This window comes from Pseudochaenichthys georgianus, chromosome 18 (genome assembly GCF_902827115.2).
Source record: "Pseudochaenichthys georgianus chromosome 18, fPseGeo1.2, whole genome shotgun sequence".
NCBI classification, from domain to species: Eukaryota; Metazoa; Chordata; class Actinopteri; order Perciformes; family Channichthyidae; genus Pseudochaenichthys; species Pseudochaenichthys georgianus.
This window is the reverse complement of record NC_047520.1, coordinates 3309927-3332835: the sequence shown is the minus strand read 5'-3', so window position 1 is coordinate 3332835 and position 22909 is coordinate 3309927. Positions and strand designations below refer to the sequence as shown.

At 40.4% G+C, this 22909-nt stretch overlaps 2 protein-coding genes across 2 annotated transcripts; both read left to right on the top strand.

Annotated features, from left to right (window-relative positions):
* Positions 1–438: 438 nt before the first annotated feature.
* LOC117463903 (tryptase-like) lies at positions 439–8518 on the top strand. The gene is made up of 6 exons (XM_034106403.1): positions 439–508; positions 5012–5035; positions 5132–5294; positions 5393–5655; positions 5741–5877; positions 7824–8518. Exons 1-6 carry the CDS (start codon positions 451–453, stop codon positions 8199–8201), a joined length of 1023 nt encoding a protein of 340 aa, XP_033962294.1. The 5' UTR covers positions 439–450; the 3' UTR covers positions 8202–8518.
* Positions 8519–14612: 6094 nt separating this feature from the next.
* LOC117463890 (tryptase-like) lies at positions 14613–22690 on the top strand. The gene is made up of 6 exons (XM_034106385.1): positions 14613–14682; positions 19184–19207; positions 19304–19466; positions 19565–19827; positions 19913–20049; positions 21996–22690. Exons 1-6 carry the CDS (start codon positions 14625–14627, stop codon positions 22371–22373), a joined length of 1023 nt encoding a protein of 340 aa, XP_033962276.1. The 5' UTR covers positions 14613–14624; the 3' UTR covers positions 22374–22690.
* The last annotated feature ends 219 nt before the right edge of the window (positions 22691–22909 follow it).

Below are 22909 nucleotides of genomic sequence, written 5' to 3'. Positions count from 1 at the left end.
AAAAGCACCTCAATTGTACAGTACTTGAGAACATGTATTTGGTTACTATACACAACTAGTGAAGTAGTATAAAAGTAGTTCAAAGAGCTTTACAGTTGAAAATTATGTGTGATACGGGATAATTGAATTAATACTCAGACATTAAAAGGCATTGCGTCAGAACAATTTAACGCAAAATGAATGTGAACGATTGCATTTTACAAAACACTGGGAGATACATGCCTGCTGCAAACACAACATCATCAGAAAAAAACAGTTGACGTGGCGATTTTTCACATGTTCACATGCATACCTTCTAAGAATATGTGTTGAGGTATGAAGGGGGTTGTTGTTACGAGAAGGAACTAAAGATTCTGGGGAAAAACGTACTGTAGTCAAAGGTTGTGGGCGGAGCTAGGTATGAGGTGTGGAGTATTTCATTGTCAGGACAGAGGGAAGAAGGCAGTGAAAATGGCTCTCTACCAACTTCTGTGTGGTTCAGCGGTGATGATCATCCTCTTATCCAATGGTGAGAACGATCATGTGATTTCTCTTTAAAATATTACAAATGTTTGGTTGTTAAAAGGATAAAAGGCTAATTTGCTTAAAGAGCTTGTAATCAGTTGCAATCCGTTCTGCTTTGATTACAACTATATTGATTGGATGCAGTATTTTATATTTCTTTATTTAAAACTATGATGAATTAACATGGACAGCAACCGTATTGGTACTGTTATTAAGGTAATTCCTTATTGTTTTATCTTCTGGAGAAACGATGCAGAACTAGAATATTTCAGGGCGGGTTAACCCATCAATGTCATGATAACCCTTATCAACATTGTGGTATTTTAAAAATCCTTTCCTAAAAGCACAACAAGAAGCTTAAAACATGGTGTCTCCCTGCCAATTTAGTTGGAAAAAAAAACTAAAATAATCGCATTTGTTCATGTTTAAGCAAAGAGTTCTATTGTGTTTCCGTGTGTTTAGTTATTTTGTGAGATTGCTTAGAAGAAATGTGTTATTTGATAAGGCAAGGCGTGCTGAATTTCATCCATCTAATGTCCAAAGTAAAGCATTATCAATGAGTACATCAGGATGTTGGGTTTGTCTAGGCTGCAGATTCTGTGACACGATAAGGCAGACTCCATTGGAAATATGTGGAATATAGACTTTAAAGTGAATTGAAAGGAAATGAAGTGGCAAGCCACAGTCAAACTATCATACAGTATATCCTGTGTTTTGGTGTGTGCTCACAAATGCATGATGGAGTGCATCTACTCAAGTACTTAAGTACAACATCAAAGTACTTATCATTTCAAGCCACTTTATAGTTCAATTCCACTACAAGTCTAAGAGAACTGTTACACCGTTTTGTATTGTACTTTAAAGTTTAGTTACTTTACAAAATAAAATATGTGAACAAAAAATCCCAAGAGTCTATAAAAGATTATTACTAGCAAACAGTATATACAAGTAAATCAAATCAATCAATTATTTGGTTTGTTTCTTTGATTTTAGATTGGGTTAGTACATTCTTCTGACTATACTTAATATCCTTGTGGCCGGGGCTGGACTGGGACAGCAAATCGGCCCTGGCATTTAGACCCAGACCGGCCCAAATCCATAAAACAAACGAATAGTAGCGGTTATTGACAAGAAGAATAACTCAGTATAATTTAAAAAACCGCTATTATTATTATCCTTTTTACGTACCAGGGGCAAACTAAACTAATACATACAACAAGTATGTGTAACTATCAATCATTAGAAATCAGACCTTCAAACCCTCTCACAAAGCGAACAGTGACCGAGCACTAATAGGGGGGTCTGATGGTGGGGAGGGAGCGGATCAACAGCTTGAGCAGCTGTCAACTCAACATTGTAAATAACCAACAAAAGACGATCACCGGTTCATCTTGTTTTTGGCTTGAGAATAGTTTGGGCAGCATGAGAGCGTGAGATTGAGAGTGAAAGCGTGTGTCACACGCCAGATGCGTGAGAGTTGGCAACCCTGGAGTACCTGCTGCAGGTGGGGCCGACCAGTTCTACAAGAGGGAGACAATAGCTGTACTTATTCTTTAATGAGCCACATGCCATGATGCACCAACTTCAGACTTCCTTACAGAGCCCCGCCTCCAACACACACGAACGCGCACATGACCAATGAGGGCACGAGATAAGTTTGTGCTCAGATGGAAGGCTGACAGGCAGGTAGGCCATCCCAAGTTCCCATCAGCAGAAACACGTGGGTTTGCTATCCTGGCTCCAAAATGGTGGAATGAGCTCACACACCTTCCAGACTGAAAACTCATCTCTTTCGACTCCACTTCGAGCGATAGAATGACTAACAAAGCACTTATATACTAATAAAGGGCTGGCTTATCTGAAGCCAGTTGAGTAGCACTTGAAATGTTTGGCTCTATGAAACCTGATGTACTTTATGATTCTGTTTTCTTCAAGGTTGTGTCTTCCTGGTGGAACGCACTTATTGTAAGTCGCTTTGGATAGAAGCCTCAGCTAAATGTAATGTAATGTAATGTCTGGGGGGGTATGCCCCCCCCCAGAAGAAAAGTTTTAAAAATAACCCCTTAAATGATGACTTCTAGTTAATTTAAGGGGGGGGGGGGGGGGACCCTATAGTGACCTGCCTCCCCTTTCTATGACAACACAATAGAGATAGGACCAGATGAGTCTACAGGATGAGTCGACGGCATCTTTTCTTGGGCTCGTTTCTCCCACAGCTTGACGCTCTGATATGACTCCCTGATAAACACTGCTATGTCATTGATTAGGTTGAAAAGTGCTCCACATCCGATGACAGTTTGGGTAGTTTCAGCCAGGACAAGATTAAGAACATTGCAGCAAATCCTTTGTACCGGCCTTGCATATTGGATGCTCCATCTGTTGCATTACCTATACACACATGCCCTTGTCCAGTTTCAGATGCATGAAGTATTGTCCGGTGGATGCATGGCACTTCACTAAAGCCACAAGCCTCTCTTGCACAGTCTCATTGATTTAAGATTACTGAACACTGATCCTGAGAAGTTCTGTCTTGTGTTGTGTCCAGCTGAACAGAAGACATCCCGGCCTTCTGGACATCACTGGAGATACTTTCTTTGATTAGACTACCAACAGTTTCTATGATGGAGTTAACAGTAGTTTTGGAGAGTAGGGTGATGAGAGACCCTCTACCTTTACTTCCACTGGATTGGTGCAATTTCTTGCTCTTCTCTACGCAATCATCCAGATGCTCTTTTAAGCAGACATCATACTTTCCTAATAAAGGGATGAGCTCCAAAATGTTACCGTGGTCCACGGTGTTGTCAGCTAGCATATATGCTCCCTCATTCTCTACCTGCTTGCACTTTCACCACACGCTCCAAAACCTGACGTCTCTTTCGGACTTGTTCCCTATGAGCAGACATCTGACTGCCAGCAAACATGCTTTCGATGTCTGCTTTAGAGCACCGTAAGAAGAAAGCTTCAGCACAGGTTGAATGTGTAATGCTCTTTTCGTGCTCCTCTGTACGCTGGTGTGCGTGCGTCCAATCTGACATTCCAGTTATAAATGTGCCAGTGTCAGTCCTCTTCCCAAATGCCAGACATACAAAACAAAACAACATATGACGTCCCTTGCAATATGACGCCACTTTCTGCTGGTGCCATCTTTACAGGTGAATACCGTCTGCACAACTGGATTTCTGGTATGTTGTTGTGGGTGCTGTTCTAAAAACATCTGTAACATAGATGGCTCGGGACGGGCAAAGTAATCTATGTCCTCCTGCTCTTTGCTCTCCTCACTCTCCTCCTCTGGGGATGCTACCTGGCTCAACACGATGATACAGAATGAATGGATTCCCTGATAGAGGTCCATACAAATAGGCATTGACATAACAATACCACACAGTTAATGGTCAAAACTACATGTGTGCCTCCATTTTTTATCTATTTCTATATTATTCATTCTATATATTGTCAATCAAAACTACCACAACAAGCTGACTATAAACATTTTCTTCAGGTCCCAAAAGACCACTGTTGCCCTTATAACCAAATAAGTAAATAAACTAAACAAAACAAGCTGCCAGCTGACAGTAATTGTTCATGAATGTTGATTAACTTTCAATGAAACAATGTATCAGAGTCCCATTAAGCTATATTTTAACTTGCCAGGGAAAACCTAAAAAAGCCAGCTTACTAGCTTGTAGGCTAACGAATGTTTCTCTTATAATATTTGTCTTATTAGTGCTTCATCAAAGGGATATTAATGGGTTCCAGAACTACAGAGTATCATAACCTTAATAATAATCTTTTCCTAATTTTCTTAGCTTCTGCTTACCGCCAGTTCTCCTCGCTCTCCCCACTCGCGCTGATCTGTCTCCCTCTCATCATCTTCCTCACCACCAATATCGGCCACGGGTTAGAAGAAGATGGACCTGCACCTGTACTAAACATGTCGGTTATTTTGACACAAGCGGCAGCATCAGCACGAAGGGCCTACTTTTTTCTTGCCCGCAATTGTTCTGCTCTCCCTTTTCGCTTGGCCTTCGCCATTTCTAACTCGAACTTTTTTTTTTCTCGAAAAAAAAGGCAGTTTGGCTTCAACGGCCGGCTCACCTCCTGGGGGCGTGATTTAATGATGCACACCGAGCGGCCCAAAGGGGGAGGTGATTAAAGATTTGATTGGGCCGGCCCAGTGTCAATTACTAAAAACATTTAAACAGAGGGCCAATCTACCCGTCTTATGGGCCGGGACTTCAGAAAAAAAAAAGAAAATGACGTGTCGGCCCAAAAGGCACGTCGGCCCACCGGGAAAATGCCCGGTATGCCAGATGGCCAGTCCACCCCTGCTTGTGTCCTAATAAAATGTTCAATACAGGAACTTTGCTTGTAGTAATTTCACAGTGTGGTATTAGTAAGTTTACTTAACTAAAAGATAGATACATTGTTCCACCACTAAATGCTTGTCATCCTTTGTTTCAACCAAGACGTTTGCATAACATTTTTCTTTCTGTGTTCTCAATTTCAGGATGTTATTCACAACAGCAGCCAGGTAAGCGTACATGAGCAACATTACAAGTTTATTTATGAAAATGACTGGTTGTACATATCCATATCCATGTCTAATCTGTCCTCTTTTCTCTGTCAGCATGTGGTCGAGCGGTAAACAACCCCAAAATTGTGGGAGGTCAAGATGCAGCTGCAGGAACTTGGCCCTGGATAGCCAGTTTACAAATTGATGAGGATCACAGCTGTGGAGGGTCCCTGATCAGCGATATGTGGGTTCTGACTGCTGCTCACTGCATCCCAGAGTAAGGAATCAAGTTTTCTCTTAGAAATATTACAGGAATTGTTTCTATTTTGTTGGGAAAGTTAAATAATAAACCTAAATGTACTATTTTGTCTTAAGGTTTCCCACAAACATGACGGTTGTTCTGGGCCGCGAAAGCATGAATGGTCAAAACGTGAACGAAGTGTCAAGGGTAGTTGATACGATTATAATCCATCCTGCTTACGATGCATTCAACAATGACAACGACATGGCTCTTCTGAAGCTGTCGAGTCCCGTAAACTTTACCCACTACATCCAGCCAGTGTGCTTGGCCTCTGCAGACAGCACCTTCTACACCGGTGACAACAACTGGGTCGTTGGTTTTGGTACAATCTCATTTGGTAAGCTCACTGACTCCACACTTGATCACACATTGATGGGTACATATGTCTGTTGTCTTTTTAAACACCAATTTCTCTCAATTAGGTGGTCCCCAAGCAGACACCCTGCAGGAAGTGAGGGTCCCAATCGTGGGAAACAATGAGTGCACATGTGCCTACCCACATCTCACAGACAACATGATCTGTGCTGGGTTAAGAGCTGGAGGGCTTGATTCATGTCAGGTAACCAACTTTTTGTGTATTTACTTTGTGACACTTTCTTCAGAAATTGATTTTACAGGGAGCAGGAAAATGTGCAAAAAAGACGCAGTGGGAATATTGAATCTCAGTAGTAGGGTGGCTGATTGGTTTCAATATAATCTCAATACACATCCCTGAAATCTATAAGATTATATAAATGAGCTATCGGTCATGCTAATTACAAGCTTCTCTTTGACTACCCAAAATTAAAATTTGTATTTTTTGTGTGTTACCTTAATGTAGTTTTCAAAGTTTGTCCCAGTTGCAAGAATTGTTGACTTACCCTAAAGTTGTAAGTAACATAACGTAACATCCAGTCTTTGTGCTAAACTAGGCTGAACACATAGATACATCCACCAAATAAACACAGAGTTGAAGCCAAATTAAGTTCTCATGACTTTGATTAAGACAGAAGGAAATAAGCAAGCCTTCCACTGCATTGATTAAAAGTATGTCCAGTAAATGTATTTTAAAGGAAGTCAGGCTGTATCAAACAACAAGCTTTATCAAATCTCTAATTTCTTGGTAAAATCATTTAAACGGTTGTTTTTCAACAGCCGAGTCATTTCTTTAATCTAAATAAGGGTTTTGATGTGTTCCAGTCAGGCTTTTAACCAACCACAGCACTGAGACTGCTCTTGTAAAGGTCTTCAATGACATCCACTTAAACACAGACAGTGGCAGAACTTCAGTGTTAGTATTATTAAATCTCAGTGCTGCGTTTGACACTGTTGACCACAGCATATTACTAGACCGACTGGAAAACTGGGTGGGACTTTCGGCAATAGTTCTACACTGGTTTGAATCCTACTTAAGGGACAGGAACAATTGTGTTTCTATGGGTAAATTCACATCTGAATAGACACATATGACATGTGGGGTTCCTCAAGGCTCCATCCTGGGGCCTCTTCTCTTTAAGTTACCATAGCTATGCAGATGACACACACATTTACATTTCACCAGGAGACTATGCTCCAATTAAAATTGAGGTAAATGTTTTTGGAGCCAAGGAGGAACGAATAAAAGTCAGCGCTGAGCTTCAGTCTGCAATGTTCAAAACAACAGATAAAGCCAGAAACCTAGGTGTAGTCATGGACTCGGACCCGAGTTTCAACAGTCACATTAAAACAATTGCTAAATCAGCCTACTATCACCTAAAGAACATATCGAGGATTAAAAGAATAATGTCACAGCAGGATTTGGAAAAACTTGTCCATGCTTTTATCTTCAGTAGACTGGACTTCTGTAATGGTGTCTTCACAGGTCTCACTAACACATCTATTAGAAATCTGCAGCTAATTCAGAACGCAGCTGCTCGAGTCCTCACTGACACTAAGAAAGTGGATCACAACACTCCAGTTCTGAAGTCTTTACACTGGCTTCCTGTGTTTCAAATAATTGATTTCAAAATACTGTTGCTGGTTTATAAAGTATTGAATGGTTTAGGCCCAAAATACATTTCAGACCTACTGCTAAATTATGAACCATCCAGAACTCTCAAGTCTTCTGGTCAGCTTTCTGTCCCCAGAGTCAGAACTAAAAATGGAGACATTCAGTTATTATGCTCCAAATATCTGGAACAAACTACCAGAAACCTGCAGGTCCGCTGCAACTCTTATTACTTTTAAATCCAGGCTGAAGACTTTCCTTTTTGCCGCTGCTTTTAATTGATATATTCTGCTGCACTGTAACTTTTATTCATGTACCTTTGTTATTCTTGTTTTATTATCTTTGCTTTTAAATTAGTGTTTTTAAATGCCAATGTATAATAAGTTTCGTAATGCTCTTAATGTCTTTCATTTTTGTAAAGCACTTTGAATTGCATTGTGTTGAAATGTGCTATATAAATAAACTTGCCTTGCCTTGCCATGCTTTAGCAGGGTGGATGGTTCTATCATATCACCTCAACCATCAATTTCTTTCTACAGGGAGACTCAGGTGGACCAATGATGATCAAAACTGGTTCAGTCTGGGTCCAGAGTGGTGTTGTGAGTTTTGGAAAAGGCTGCGCCTTGCCAGATTTTCCTGGAGTTTACTCCCGTGTGTCCAACTACGAAGACTGGATCAAAAATCACACTGGCTCTAGCCAACCAGGCTTTGTTGACTCCATGTCCTCAGGCGTTGACACCGACTTAACCTTTGACTGTTCTGAAATAACCACAAACACCGAACCCCCCAAACCTTATCCCACCACCTATCACCCCCATACCACCGATGACGACAGTTTGTTTGGCAGTGGTGAGAGAGTGATCTCCTCACTCGGTCTTCTCCTTATGTGTTTTTATGCGCTGGTTGGAGGCATATAAACATGGAGATGTTGAAGTAAGACACGTTTAGGGTTTCTGTGTCCAAATGGCTCATTCCCTTGATTTGATATGAGCCCTAATTGTTCGAAAATAGAACATATGATTTAAGATATATAACTGAAATGTTTTAATTAGCGATAACCCTTCTTGTGATTTAAAATAATATAATAATTCAAATGTGATCATTTGTTCCTTTAATCAAAGTGTTAAACTTATCTTGATTCCATTTCTGGTGGAAAGTCAATAATTTTGCAGATGACTGGATTAAGTTTTTCAACGATTTTGCATTGTCTTGTAAAGATTGTTTTTCCATACATAACGGGATAAAAAACTAAAATAAATAATTATCTTTTGTGTTATACATTTTTTCATTTTTGGGTCAGCAGGCCTATGAATAAGGTGACTAGTTTGGGTTGATGAGAGCATTGAGAATGAACCACAACAGTAAAGTTTGGGATACCAAAACAGTGCGCTGAAAGACACTAAAACGCTAGTGCTAACTCTTATAGGTTAATTCCTGTATTGTATTATGTGTGTGTTTATTGTAGTTTTGGTCTAGTTATGTTCAAATGTAGTTTTCAAAGTATTCAAAGTTGCAATAATTGTTGACTTAACCTAAAGTGTAAGTAACATAACGTAACTTCCAAACTTTGTGCTAAACTGGGCTGAACACATAGATACATCCACCAGATTAACCTAACCCTAACCCTACCTAATCTAAAGTTTAAAGGTGGGGTAGGTAATTTTGGAGAAACAAGCTCGAGTGTGCTAGAATTTGAAAATACACAGCCGGAAAAAATCTGCCACTTCCTTATAGAGCCCCTCCTCCAACCAGTAGCGTAGGCAGAAATGTACTTTAGGGTGGGCCTGTACAAAATAGGGTGGGCCAGATTTTTCTTCTGTGCATCAGAAGCTAACAACAATCCCCGCCGGTACCGGTGGCAAATTACTTTTAGAATACTTTTGGAATACTTTATTTTTCCATAACAGATGGGTATGTTTTGGTGAACAGGAGACACGTATACGTTACTGTTTTAATGCCTTATCAAGAGCACAAACACAACATGTGTCATTCTGGACAGCTCTCTCATCTGCACCCCACATAAAACACATCACCCGGACTGCATTCTTTGAACTGTCTTAAAACCTTTCCTTGGAATATGTTATGAATTGTAAGGTGTCCTTGGTGCTTTGAAAGGCGCCCCTAAACAGAATGAATCATCATTATTTATTATTATTATCTGAAATGATGTAATAACTTTTAAAACTTTTTCCAGTCACTTGCCCCATGCATTCAGCAGCAGCAGGCCATTCTCTTTGATTTGATCCCGTTATAAATGTCGACAATAAAGAAATGCTACATAAACGTTATCTTGCACATTTTATCTAACCATCTCCGTTTCTAACGTTCAATATATTTTAAAAGAGATCTCTCTCTCTCATCTGCGTGCGGGGGCGGGGCCTCACAGACACGCTGCATCTCTCTCTCGCTCACAGACATGCTGCAGCGCTGTGCAGTGTGCACACAGTTCTGACGGTAATGAATATTACATTTTGTGAGGAAACCTTTCCACCAATAATTCCAATAAGTATTCCAAAATGTATTCACTTCAGGTTTACGAAAGTAACTGTAATCAGATTACTCGTTTTTCAAATGTAACGCCAGCTGAATACACTTGATTTGTTTATTCTGATTACGTAACGCCGTTACATGTATTCCGTTACAATCCAACCCTGTGTATATCTCTCCGGGCTGTCCACCAGCAGATGAAAAACACCCACCTCTCTCCGCCTCTTCCAAGGGATGAGGGAACCGTGCGGCAGAGTTTCCGTTAACATTTTTTTTCTTCTGATAGCCCAGCAGGTAGGGAGAGGGGGGCGGGGCTATTTCATCGTTTTCAGAAAATGATCGTATAGATCGCTGCTAGATGAGGGCAGTGGGGGCTCTTCTTGGAGTCAGGCTTTTTTTTTTTTTAAAACCAAAGTTCATTAGTGAACTTTGAGCCATCATTTATTTCGCAGGCAGCTCTCTGCCTCTCTCAGGTTATTATGGCGCCGCCGGAACCAACAATCAGTTTTTACCGTAAATGAGTTCGGTTCAGAGGACAAAACACATACAACATTAATTAAACTCGATATTTGTTCACTTGAATTTCACTTTGAATGCTTGGATATTCTCAATGGGTGAATACATTTTTTTAGAATAATAATTAAAAAATTAAAAAAATAAAAAATTAAAGATTTTTTTTTTTTAAATGACACCAAAGCTTTCTCAGGGTGGGCCAATGAGTAAACTGGGTGGGCCCACCCTGGCCCTATGGTGGCTACGCCACTGCCTCCAACACACGAACGTGACCAATGAGGGCACGAGATAAATTTGTGCACAGATGGAAGGCTGACAGGCAGGTAGGCCATCCAGTTACTTTAGCCGGGCCGGCTCAGATGATTGGTCGTGCTTTTTACAGCGCCACGGCTTCCACAGATGACATTTTTATGGATTTTTTGTCAAAGCACTTCAGATATTCATTGCTATCGGGATGTTAAGAGCATTTCATGGAATATTACAAAAAGTGTATCCCGAGCCGGTTTCTCAAACTTACCTACCCCACCTTTAAAGGAATGGTATGCTCATGACACTCATTTTTAAATAATTATCATCCGATAAAACAGACCAGTCTCTGCCAGTCTCTCTTTTTTTTTTTTTAATCCGATGACATTATCAGTGATTTTAAACTGATTATATACCGAAATAACATCAACACTGTGGGCGCCGCCATTTCCCGGACGTGACGTAATCCATGCGTTTGGTTTTCGAAGACACGTTGATCTCCATGTTATTTACTGTAGTTTCTCTCTTCAAATATGCCTCACTGTATCGCGAAATATTGCCATAATTCGGATAGGAACAATCCACGGAATGCTCGGTTCCATCTGTTGCCAAAAGGTAAGCATAAGAAGTACATTCGGAGGCAGTGGCTAGCGAAATGTGGCCGCCGGGACCGAGAGATTTACAGGCTCATGTATGCAGCGAACATTTCACATTTCCGGACGACTACTCTGAGAGTATGATCAAACATAACATGGGATTTAAAGAACAACCATTACTCAATGGAGATGCAGTACCATCGGTCTTTCTGGTGCCATCACCGACCAGGACACCAGTTCGGCCAGTAGAGAAATCGCCCTCTACAAGTGTGAAGCGACGGAGGAGCAGAAGTAGTGCTCGGAGTAAGAATAAGGTATGTTATAGCGCATTTCCATTGCAGCGGCTAGCCCCGTTTTAACGTCCAGGCCAGGACAGTTTTTGGTGGCCTTTCCATATAGCGTAGTACCGGCTAGTGTGTATTTCCCCCCAGTTTTTCCGGCCCCATAAAATCGTGATTCTATGGCCAGGGACAACGAAGCTGAGTATGCTAAACTAGAGAGGGAATCGCTAGCAAGGGTGGTACTACAAGCATACATATAGTATCTTATATCATCTTCCTGTTATACACACATGCATTTCCAAACATCTGGACTACCTATGTTGCAAATGTATTATCTTTTCAATTTACACACGGCATCTATTGCACGTCTGTCCGTCCTGGGAGAGGGATCCCTCCTCTGTTGCTCTCCCTGAGGTTTCTCCCATGTTCCCTTTAAACTGTGGGTTTTCTTCGGAAGTTTTTCCTTGTACGATGTGAGGGTCTAAAGACAGAGGGTGTCGTATTGTCATACTGATATGTATGGCTGAATTCCCCCATCCAATCTCTTCACATTGGTCAAAACTTGTTCCTCTGCTGACGAGTCCGAACTGAAATACTCCGCCATGTTTCCGTGTGTTGACAAAGTGAACGCATGGATGACGTCACGACCATCACGTGACTACTGAAAATGGCAAACATGGCGGCGGCCAGACGGAATATACAGGTCTTGATAAAAAAGAGCTATAAAATCATTATTTACCGGGGAATATCGCTGATTTCTTCAGGGTATGGCCCTTCCTACATCCAGGACATGGTTAAACCGTACACCCCAGCACGTGCACTCCGCTCTGCATCAGCCAAACGGCTCGCTGCACCCTCGCTGTGAAGGGGACCCAAGTTCCCATCAGCAAAAACACGTGGGTTTGCTTTCCTGGCTCCAAGATGGTGGAATGAGTTCCCATTGACATCAGGACAGCAGGAAGCTTACACACCTTCCGGCGCAGACTAAAAACTCATCTCTTTAGACTCCACTTCGAGCGATACAATTACTAACAAAGCACTTAATACTAACAAAGGACTAAAGCTAGTTGAGTAGCACTTGAAATGTTTTTGCTCTATGAAGCCTGATGTACTTATATGATTCTGTTTTCTTCAAGTTTGTATTTTGTTGGTCGAACGCACTTATTGTAAGTCCCTTTGGCTAAAAGCGTCAGCTAAATGCAATGTAATGTAATTTTCCTTTGAGTTTATTCCCCAATTAAAAAAGGTATTGAATTGGAAGAATAAAGCTCTCAAACATAACAAGCTTTCTTATAGTCAGGGAGAGAACTTGTTAGCTTAGTTTGACGCTACCCATACAATAGGTTCACACGGTTTGTTCAGGGCATTGTTCCATGTGTCAGAACTGTCTGTACACCATTGCTCTGGACATATGACATACCACAGCAAAGAGGATGCCAAAGATTCCTCGATAAGGCATCTCATGATCTCTACCCTTGGAACAGTGATCAGATATGTTGTTAATGTTGTACACAATGTTCTTTTCTTTTCTGACCTCGCCCATTGACGTATATGAATTCCTTCAAATCATTGTAATCGTATATGAAAAAAAACAGTTGCTTTAATATACCAATGCGGCCTGTAACCAAGAATAGTGTTTTTGCAAAATGTATATTTGAAAATCAAGATTGACACTATTAAAACAGCTTACTATAAGTTCTTATTTGCACTGAATTATTTAACCCCGCCCTAACAAGAGCAACAAAATGAAAATACTTGTCACTTACTGTACACACATAGACATAGTGCTCAGAAGAGCTTTTATCACCTATTACAAAAGAAGACACCTATAGGCAGCTTTACAAACATCACGCAACACTTGAAATCTACTAAACTTGGGTTATTGAACAGTGACGCTCAATGGAGCTCGGAAAGTGTGACACAAAAGAGAAAAATAAGTTTATAAAAACACTGAACTTTCTCATGGAGAGAACTATTGGAGGGTTTTCATGATAATGTTAAACAATGTTATATATATATATATATATATATATACGATTGATTGACCATCTATTTTTAAGTAAAGGGCAGGTAAAGTAAGACTTTCTCCCTGTTCCTTTCCATCAGGGGCTGTACGATCTGTACAGTGTCCATGTCATGTGAATTGTTTAAAATGAGTTCAATGACTTTATTTTTAACGTTGGCACACTCCACACACAACGAGCCCTGCACGTTACCAGGAAGAAACAATTGGTTCCTGTTGTCCTGAATGTGTAACTTTCAATCATGCAGCAAGTAAGCAGTTATTGAGAATTGAGAGATAGGTAGGTAAGAATGGAGAAACCACCTCGAGTGCGCTAGAATTTGAAAGTACACAACCAGAAGAAATGTGCCCCTTCCTTACAGAGCCCCTCGGGGCGGGGTTAAATCATGATAGGTCCCCTTTAAAATACTCATTATGCTTAATTGCCCATTAAAACACCATATATTTTTAAATGTTTGTATTATGATAATTTATGCATCTTTTACTTCAATGTTGAACTTGGGTAGGGTTTATTTGAATGACTTTATATACAACTGGGTAGCTTAAAGTATCATATTATAATGTAGGTGTGAATGATAATGTATTGGTTGACTTCATTGTTATTAATAACCTACATTTTCAAAGCAACTAGTAACTAAATATGTACAATACTTTTAGTGGAGTAATAGTACAGCGTTTGACTACAGAATTTAGTGGAGTAAAAGTATGTCATAGCAGCATAATGTAAAAATACTCAGTTATAGTAAAAGCACCTCAATTGTACAGTACTTGAGAACATGTATTTGGTTACTATACACAACTAGTGAAGTAGTATAAAAGTAGTTCAAAGAGCTTTACAGTTGAAAATTATGTGTGATACGGGATAATTGAATTAATACTCAGACATTAAAAGGCATTGCGTCAGAACAATTTAACGCAAAATGAATGTGAACGATTGCATTTTACAAAACACTGGGAGATACATGCCTGCTGCAAACACAACATCATCAGAAAAAAACAGTTGACGTGGCGATTTTTCACATGTTCACATGCATACCTTCTAAGAATATGTGTTGAGGTATGAAGGGGGTTGTTGTTACGAGAAGGAACTAAAGATTCTGGGGAAAAACGTACTGTAGTCAAAGGTTGTGGGCGGAGCTAGGTATGAGGTGTGGAGTATTTCATTGTCAGGACAGAGGGAAGAAGGCAGTGAAAATGGCTCTCTACCAACTTCTGTGTGGTTCAGCGGTGATGATCATCCTCTTATCCAATGGTGAGAACGATCATGTGATTTCTCTTTAAAATATTACAAATGTTTGGTTGTTAAAAGGATAAAAGGCTAATTTGCTTAAAGAGCTTGTAATCAGTTGCAATCCGTTCTGCTTTGATTACAACTATATTGATTGGATGCAGTATTTTATATTTCTTTATTTAAAACTATGATGAATTAACATGGACAGCAACCGTATTGGTACTGTTATTAAGGTAATTCCTTATTGTTTTATCTTCTGGAGAAACGATGCAGAACTAGAATATTTCAGGGCGGGTTAACCCATCAATGTCATGATAACCCTTATCAACATTGTGGTATTTTAAAAATCCTTTCCTAAAAGCACAACAAGAAGCTTAAAACATGGTGTCTCCCTGCCAATTTAGTTGGAAAAAAAAACTAAAATAATCGCATTTGTTCATGTTTAAGCAAAGAGTTCTATTGTGTTTCCGTGTGTTTAGTTATTTTGTGAGATTGCTTAGAAGAAATGTGTTATTTGATAAGGCAAGGCGTGCTGAATTTCATCCATCTAATGTCCAAAGTAAAGCATTATCAATGAGTACATCAGGATGTTGGGTTTGTCTAGGCTGCAGATTCTGTGACACGATAAGGCAGACTCCATTGGAAATATGTGGAATATAGACTTTAAAGTGAATTGAAAGGAAATGAAGTGGCAAGCCACAGTCAAACTATCATACAGTATATCCTGTGTTTTGGTGTGTGCTCACAAATGCATGATGGAGTGCATCTACTCAAGTACTTAAGTACAACATCAAAGTACTTATCATTTCAAGCCACTTTATAGTTCAATTCCACTACAAGTCTAAGAGAACTGTTACACCGTTTTGTATTGTACTTTAAAGTTTAGTTACTTTACAAAATAAAATATGTGAACAAAAAATCCCAAGAGTCTATAAAAGATTATTACTAGCAAACAGTATATACAAGTAAATCAAATCAATCAATTATTTGGTTTGTTTCTTTGATTTAGATTGGGTTAGTACATTCTTCTGACTATACTTAATATCCTTGTGGCCGGGGCTGGACTGGGACAGCAAATCGGCCCTGGCATTTAGACCCAGACCGGCCCAAATCCATAAAACAAACGAATAGTAGCGGTTATTGACAAGAAGAATAACTCAGTATAATTTAAAAAACCGCTATTATTATTATCCTTTTTACGTACCAGGGGCAAACTAAACTAATACATACAACAAGTATGTGTAACTATCAATCATTAGAAATCAGACCTTCAAACCCTCTCACAAAGCGAACAGTGACCGAGCACTAATAGGGGGGTCTGATGGTGGGGAGGGAGCGGATCAACAGCTTGAGCAGCTGTCAACTCAACATTGTAAATAACCAACAAAAGACGATCACCGGTTCATCTTGTTTTTGGCTTGAGAATAGTTTGGGCAGCATGAGAGCGTGAGATTGAGAGTGAAAGCGTGTGTCACACGCCAGATGCGTGAGAGTTGGCAACCCTGGAGTACCTGCTGCAGGTGGGGCCGACCAGTTCTACAAGAGGGAGACAATAGCTGTACTTATTCTTTAATGAGCCACATGCCATGATGCACCAACTTCAGACTTCCTTACAGAGCCCCGCCTCCAACACACACGAACGCGCACATGACCAATGAGGGCACGAGATAAGTTTGTGCTCAGATGGAAGGCTGACAGGCAGGTAGGCCATCCCAAGTTCCCATCAGCAGAAACACGTGGGTTTGCTATCCTGGCTCCAAAATGGTGGAATGAGCTCACACACCTTCCAGACTGAAAACTCATCTCTTTCGACTCCACTTCGAGCGATAGAATGACTAACAAAGCACTTATATACTAATAAAGGGCTGGCTTATCTGAAGCCAGTTGAGTAGCACTTGAAATGTTTGGCTCTATGAAACCTGATGTACTTTATGATTCTGTTTTCTTCAAGGTTGTGTCTTCCTGGTGGAACGCACTTATTGTAAGTCGCTTTGGATAGAAGCCTCAGCTAAATGTAATGTAATGTAATGTCTGGGGGGGTATGCCCCCCCCCAGAAGAAAAGTTTTAAAAATAACCCCTTAAATGATGACTTCTAGTTAATTTAAGGGGGGGGGGGGGGGACCCTATAGTGACCTGCCTCCCCTTTCTATGACAACACAATAGAGATAGGACCAGATGAGTCTACAGGATGAGTCGACGGCATCTTTTCTTGGGCTCGTTTCTCCCACAGCTTGACGCTCTGATATGACTCCCTGATAAACACTGCTATGTCATTGATTAGGTTGAAAAGTGTTCCACATTCGATGACAGTTTGGGTAGTTTCAGCCAGGACAAGATTAAGAACATTGCAGCAAATCCTTTGTACCGGCCTTGCATATTGGATGCTCCATCTGTTGCATTACCTATACACACATGCCCTTGTCCAGTTTCAGATGCATGAAGTATTGTCCGGTGGATGCATGGCACTTCACTAAAGCCACAAGCCTCTCTTGCACAGTCTCATTGATTTAAGATTACTGAACACTGATCCTGAGAAGTTCTGTCTTGTGTTGTGTCCAGCTGAACAGAAGACATCCCGGCCTTCTGGACATCACTGGAGATACTTTCTTTGATTAGACTACCAACAGTTTCTATGATGGAGTTAACAGTAGTTTTGGAGAGTAGGGTGATGAGAGACCCTCTACCTTTACTTCCACTGGATTGGTGCAATTTCTTGCTCTTCTCTACGCAATCATCCAGATGCTCTTTTAAGCAGACATCATACTTTCCTAATAAAGGGATGAGCTCCAAAATGTTACCGTGGTCCACGGTGTTGTCAGCTAGCATATATGCTCCCTCATTCTCTACCTGCTTGCACTTTCACCACACGCTCCAAAACCTGACGTCTCTTTCGGACTTGTTCCCTATGAGCAGACATCTGACTGCCAGCAAACATGCTTTCGATGTCTGCTTTAGAGCACCGTAAGAAGAAAGCTTCAGCACAGGTTGAATGTGTAATGCTCTTTTCGTGCTCCTCTGTACGCTGGTGTGCGTGCGTCCAATCTGACATTCCAGTTATAAATGTGCCAGTGTCAGTCCTCTTCCCAAATGCCAGACATACAAAACAAAACAACATATGACGTCCCTTGCAATATGACGCCACTTTCTGCTGGTGCCATCTTTACAGGTGAATACCGTCTGCACAACTGGACTTCTGGTATGTTGTTGTGGGTGCTGTTCTAAAAACATCTGTAACATAGATGGCTCGGGACGGGCAAAGTAATCTATGTCCTCCTGCTCTTTGCTCTCCTCACTCTCCTCCTCTGGGGATGCTACCTGGCTCAACACGATGATACAGAATGAATGGATTCCCTGATAGAGGTCCATACAAATAGGCATTGACATAACAATACCACACAGTTAATGGTCAAAACTACATGTGTGCCTCCATTTTTTATCTATTTCTATATTATTCATTCTATATATTGTCAATCAAAACTACCACAACAAGCTGACTATAAACATTTTCTTCAGGTCCCAAAAGACCACTGTTGCCCTTATAACCAAATAAGTAAATAAACTAAACAAAACAAGCTGCCAGCTGACAGTAATTGTTCATGAATGTTGATTAACTTTCAATGAAACAATGTATCAGAGTCCCATTAAGCTATATTTTAACTTGCCAGGGAAAACCTAAAAAAGCCAGCTTACTAGCTTGTAGGCTAACGAATGTTTCTCTTATAATATTTGTCTTATTAGTGCTTCATCAAAGGGATATTAATGGGTTCCAGAACTACAGAGTATCATAACCTTAATAATAATCTTTTCCTAATTTTCTTAGCTTCTGCTTACCGCCAGTTCTCCTCGCTCTCCCCACTCGCGCTGATCTGTCTCCCTCTCATCATCTTCCTCACCACCAATATCGGCCACGGGTTAGAAGAAGATGGACCTGCACCTGTACTAAACATGTCGGTTATTTTGACACAAGCGGCAGCATCAGCACGAAGGGCCTACTTTTTTCTTGCCCGCAATTGTTCTGCTCTCCCTTTTCGCTTGGCCTTCGCCATTTCTAACTCGAACTTTTTTTTTTCTCGAAAAAAAAGGCAGTTTGGCTTCAACGGCCGGCTCACCTCCTGGGGGCGTGATTTAATGATGCACACCGAGCGGCCCAAAGGGGGAGGTGATTAAAGATTTGATTGGGCCGGCCCAGTGTCAATTACTAAAAACATTTAAACAGAGGGCCAATCTACCCGTCTTATGGGCCGGGACTTCAGAAAAAAAAAAGAAAATGACGTGTCGGCCCAAAAGGCACGTCGGCCCACCGGGAAAATGCCCGGTATGCCAGATGGCCAGTCCACCCCTGCTTGTGTCCTAATAAAATGTTCAATACAGGAACTTTGCTTGTAGTAATTTCACAGTGTGGTATTAGTAAGTTTACTTAACTAAAAGATAGATACATTGTTCCACCACTAAATGCTTGTCATCCTTTGTTTCAACCAAGACGTTTGCATAACATTTTTCTTTCTGTGTTCTCAATTTCAGGATGTTATTCACAACAGCAGCCAGGTAAGCGTACATGAGCAACATTACAAGTTTATTTATGAAAATGACTGGTTGTACATATCCATATCCATGTCTAATCTGTCCTCTTTTCTCTGTCAGCATGTGGTCGAGCGGTAAACAACCCCAAAATTGTGGGAGGTCAAGATGCAGCTGCAGGAACTTGGCCCTGGATAGCCAGTTTACAAATTGATGAGGATCACAGCTGTGGAGGGTCCCTGATCAGCGATATGTGGGTTCTGACTGCTGCTCACTGCATCCCAGAGTAAGGAATCAAGTTTTCTCTTAGAAATATTACAGGAATTGTTTCTATTTTGTTGGGAAAGTTAAATAATAAACCTAAATGTACTATTTTGTCTTAAGGTTTCCCACAAACATGACGGTTGTTCTGGGCCGCGAAAGCATGAATGGTCAAAACGTGAACGAAGTGTCAAGGGTAGTTGATACGATTATAATCCATCCTGCTTACGATGCATTCAACAATGACAACGACATGGCTCTTCTGAAGCTGTCGAGTCCCGTAAACTTTACCCACTACATCCAGCCAGTGTGCTTGGCCTCTGCAGACAGCACCTTCTACACCGGTGACAACAACTGGGTCGTTGGTTTTGGTACAATCTCATTTGGTAAGCTCACTGACTCCACACTTGATCACACATTGATGGGTACATATGTCTGTTGTCTTTTTAAACACCAATTTCTCTCAATTAGGTGGTCCCCAAGCAGACACCCTGCAGGAAGTGAGGGTCCCAATCGTGGGAAACAATGAGTGCACATGTGCCTACCCACATCTCACAGACAACATGATCTGTGCTGGGTTAAGAGCTGGAGGGCTTGATTCATGTCAGGTAACCAACTTTTTGTGTATTTACTTTGTGACACTTTCTTCAGAAATTGATTTTACAGGGAGCAGGAAAATGTGCAAAAAAGACGCAGTGGGAATATTGAATCTCAGTAGTAGGGTGGCTGATTGGTTTCAATATAATCTCAATACACATCCCTGAAATCTATAAGATTATATAAATGAGCTATCGGTCATGCTAATTACAAGCTTCTCTTTGACTACCCAAAATTAAAATTTGTATTTTTTGTGTGTTACCTTAATGTAGTTTTCAAAGTTTGTCCCAGTTGCAAGAATTGTTGACTTACCCTAAAGTTGTAAGTAACATAACGTAACATCCAGTCTTTGTGCTAAACTAGGCTGAACACATAGATACATCCACCAAATAAACACAGAGTTGAAGCCAAATTAAGTTCTCATGACTTTGATTAAGACAGAAGGAAATAAGCAAGCCTTCCACTGCATTGATTAAAAGTATGTCCAGTAAATGTATTTTAAAGGAAGTCAGGCTGTATCAAACAACAAGCTTTATCAAATCTCTAATTTCTTGGTAAAATCATTTAAACGGTTGTTTTTCAACAGCCGAGTCATTTCTTTAATCTAAATAAGGGTTTTGATGTGTTCCAGTCAGGCTTTTAACCAACCACAGCACTGAGACTGCTCTTGTAAAGGTCTTCAATGACATCCACTTAAACACAGACAGTGGCAGAACTTCAGTGTTAGTATTATTAAATCTCAGTGCTGCGTTTGACACTGTTGACCACAGCATATTACTAGACCGACTGGAAAACTGGGTGGGACTTTCGGCAATAGTTCTACACTGGTTTGAATCCTACTTAAGGGACAGGAACAATTGTGTTTCTATGGGTAAATTCACATCTGAATAGACACATATGACATGTGGGGTTCCTCAAGGCTCCATCCTGGGGCCTCTTCTCTTTAAGTTACCATAGCTATGCAGATGACACACACATTTACATTTCACCAGGAGACTATGCTCCAATTAAAATTGAGGTAAATGTTTTTGGAGCCAAGGAGGAACGAATAAAAGTCAGCGCTGAGCTTCAGTCTGCAATGTTCAAAACAACAGATAAAGCCAGAAACCTAGGTGTAGTCATGGACTCGGACCCGAGTTTCAACAGTCACATTAAAACAATTGCTAAATCAGCCTACTATCACCTAAAGAACATATCGAGGATTAAAAGAATAATGTCACAGCAGGATTTGGAAAAACTTGTCCATGCTTTTATCTTCAGTAGACTGGACTTCTGTAATGGTGTCTTCACAGGTCTCACTAACACATCTATTAGAAATCTGCAGCTAATTCAGAACGCAGCTGCTCGAGTCCTCACTGACACTAAGAAAGTGGATCACAACACTCCAGTTCTGAAGTCTTTACACTGGCTTCCTGTGTTTCAAATAATTGATTTCAAAATACTGTTGCTGGTTTATAAAGTATTGAATGGTTTAGGCCCAAAATACATTTCAGACCTACTGCTAAATTATGAACCATCCAGAACTCTCAAGTCTTCTGGTCAGCTTTCTGTCCCCAGAGTCAGAACTAAAAATGGAGACATTCAGTTATTATGCTCCAAATATCTGGAACAAACTACCAGAAACCTGCAGGTCCGCTGCAACTCTTATTACTTTTAAATCCAGGCTGAAGACTTTCCTTTTTGCCGCTGCTTTTAATTGATATATTCTGCTGCACTGTAACTTTTATTCATGTACCTTTGTTATTCTTGTTTTATTATCTTTGCTTTTAAATTAGTGTTTTTAAATGCCAATGTATAATAAGTTTCGTAATGCTCTTAATGTCTTTCATTTTTGTAAAGCACTTTGAATTGCATTGTGTTGAAATGTGCTATATAAATAAACTTGCCTTGCCTTGCCATGCTTTAGCAGGGTGGATGGTTCTATCATATCACCTCAACCATCAATTTCTTTCTACAGGGAGACTCAGGTGGACCAATGATGATCAAAACTGGTTCAGTCTGGGTCCAGAGTGGTGTTGTGAGTTTTGGAAAAGGCTGCGCCTTGCCAGATTTTCCTGGAGTTTACTCCCGTGTGTCCAACTACGAAGACTGGATCAAAAATCACACTGGCTCTAGCCAACCAGGCTTTGTTGACTCCATGTCCTCAGGCGTTGACACCGACTTAACCTTTGACTGTTCTGAAATAACCACAAACACCGAACCCCCCAAACCTTATCCCACCACCTATCACCCCCATACCACCGATGACGACAGTTTGTTTGGCAGTGGTGAGAGAGTGATCTCCTCACTCGGTCTTCTCCTTATGTGTTTTTATGCGCTGGTTGGAGGCATATAAACATGGAGATGTTGAAGTAAGACACGTTTAGGGTTTCTGTGTCCAAATGGCTCATTCCCTTGATTTGATATGAGCCCTAATTGTTCGAAAATAGAACATATGATTTAAGATATATAACTGAAATGTTTTAATTAGCGATAACCCTTCTTGTGATTTAAAATAATATAATAATTCAAATGTGATCATTTGTTCCTTTAATCAAAGTGTTAAACTTATCTTGATTCCATTTCTGGTGGAAAGTCAATAATTTTGCAGATGACTGGATTAAGTTTTTCAACGATTTTGCATTGTCTTGTAAAGATTGTTTTTCCATACATAACGGGATAAAAAACTAAAATAAATAATTATCTTTTGTGTTATACATTTTTTCATTTTTGGGTCAGCAGGCCTATGAATAAGGTGACTAGTTTGGGTTGATGAGAGCATTGAGAATGAACCACAACAGTAAAGTTTGGGATACCAAAACAGTGCGCTGAAAGACACTAAAACGCTAGTGCTAACTCTTATAGGTTAATTCCTGTATTGTATTATGTGTG

Excerpts from the sequence above, each read along its gene's own strand:
- LOC117463903 (XM_034106403.1), top strand. The coding sequence starts at position 451 with ATGGCTCTCTACCAACTTCTGTGTGGTTCAGCGGTGATGATCATCCTC. Across the intron at positions 5,036-5,131 it reads TTATTCACAACAGCAGCCAG|CATGTGGTCGAGCGGTAAAC; the intron begins GTAAGCGTACAT and ends TTTCTCTGTCAG. Across the intron at positions 5,295-5,392 it reads GCTGCTCACTGCATCCCAGA|GTTTCCCACAAACATGACGG; the intron begins GTAAGGAATCAA and ends TTTTGTCTTAAG.
- LOC117463890 (XM_034106385.1), top strand. The coding sequence starts at position 14,625 with ATGGCTCTCTACCAACTTCTGTGTGGTTCAGCGGTGATGATCATCCTC. Across the intron at positions 14,683-19,183 it reads GATCATCCTCTTATCCAATG|GATGTTATTCACAACAGCAG; the intron begins GTGAGAACGATC and ends TCTCAATTTCAG. Across the intron at positions 20,050-21,995 it reads GAGGGCTTGATTCATGTCAG|GGAGACTCAGGTGGACCAAT; the intron begins GTAACCAACTTT and ends TTCTTTCTACAG.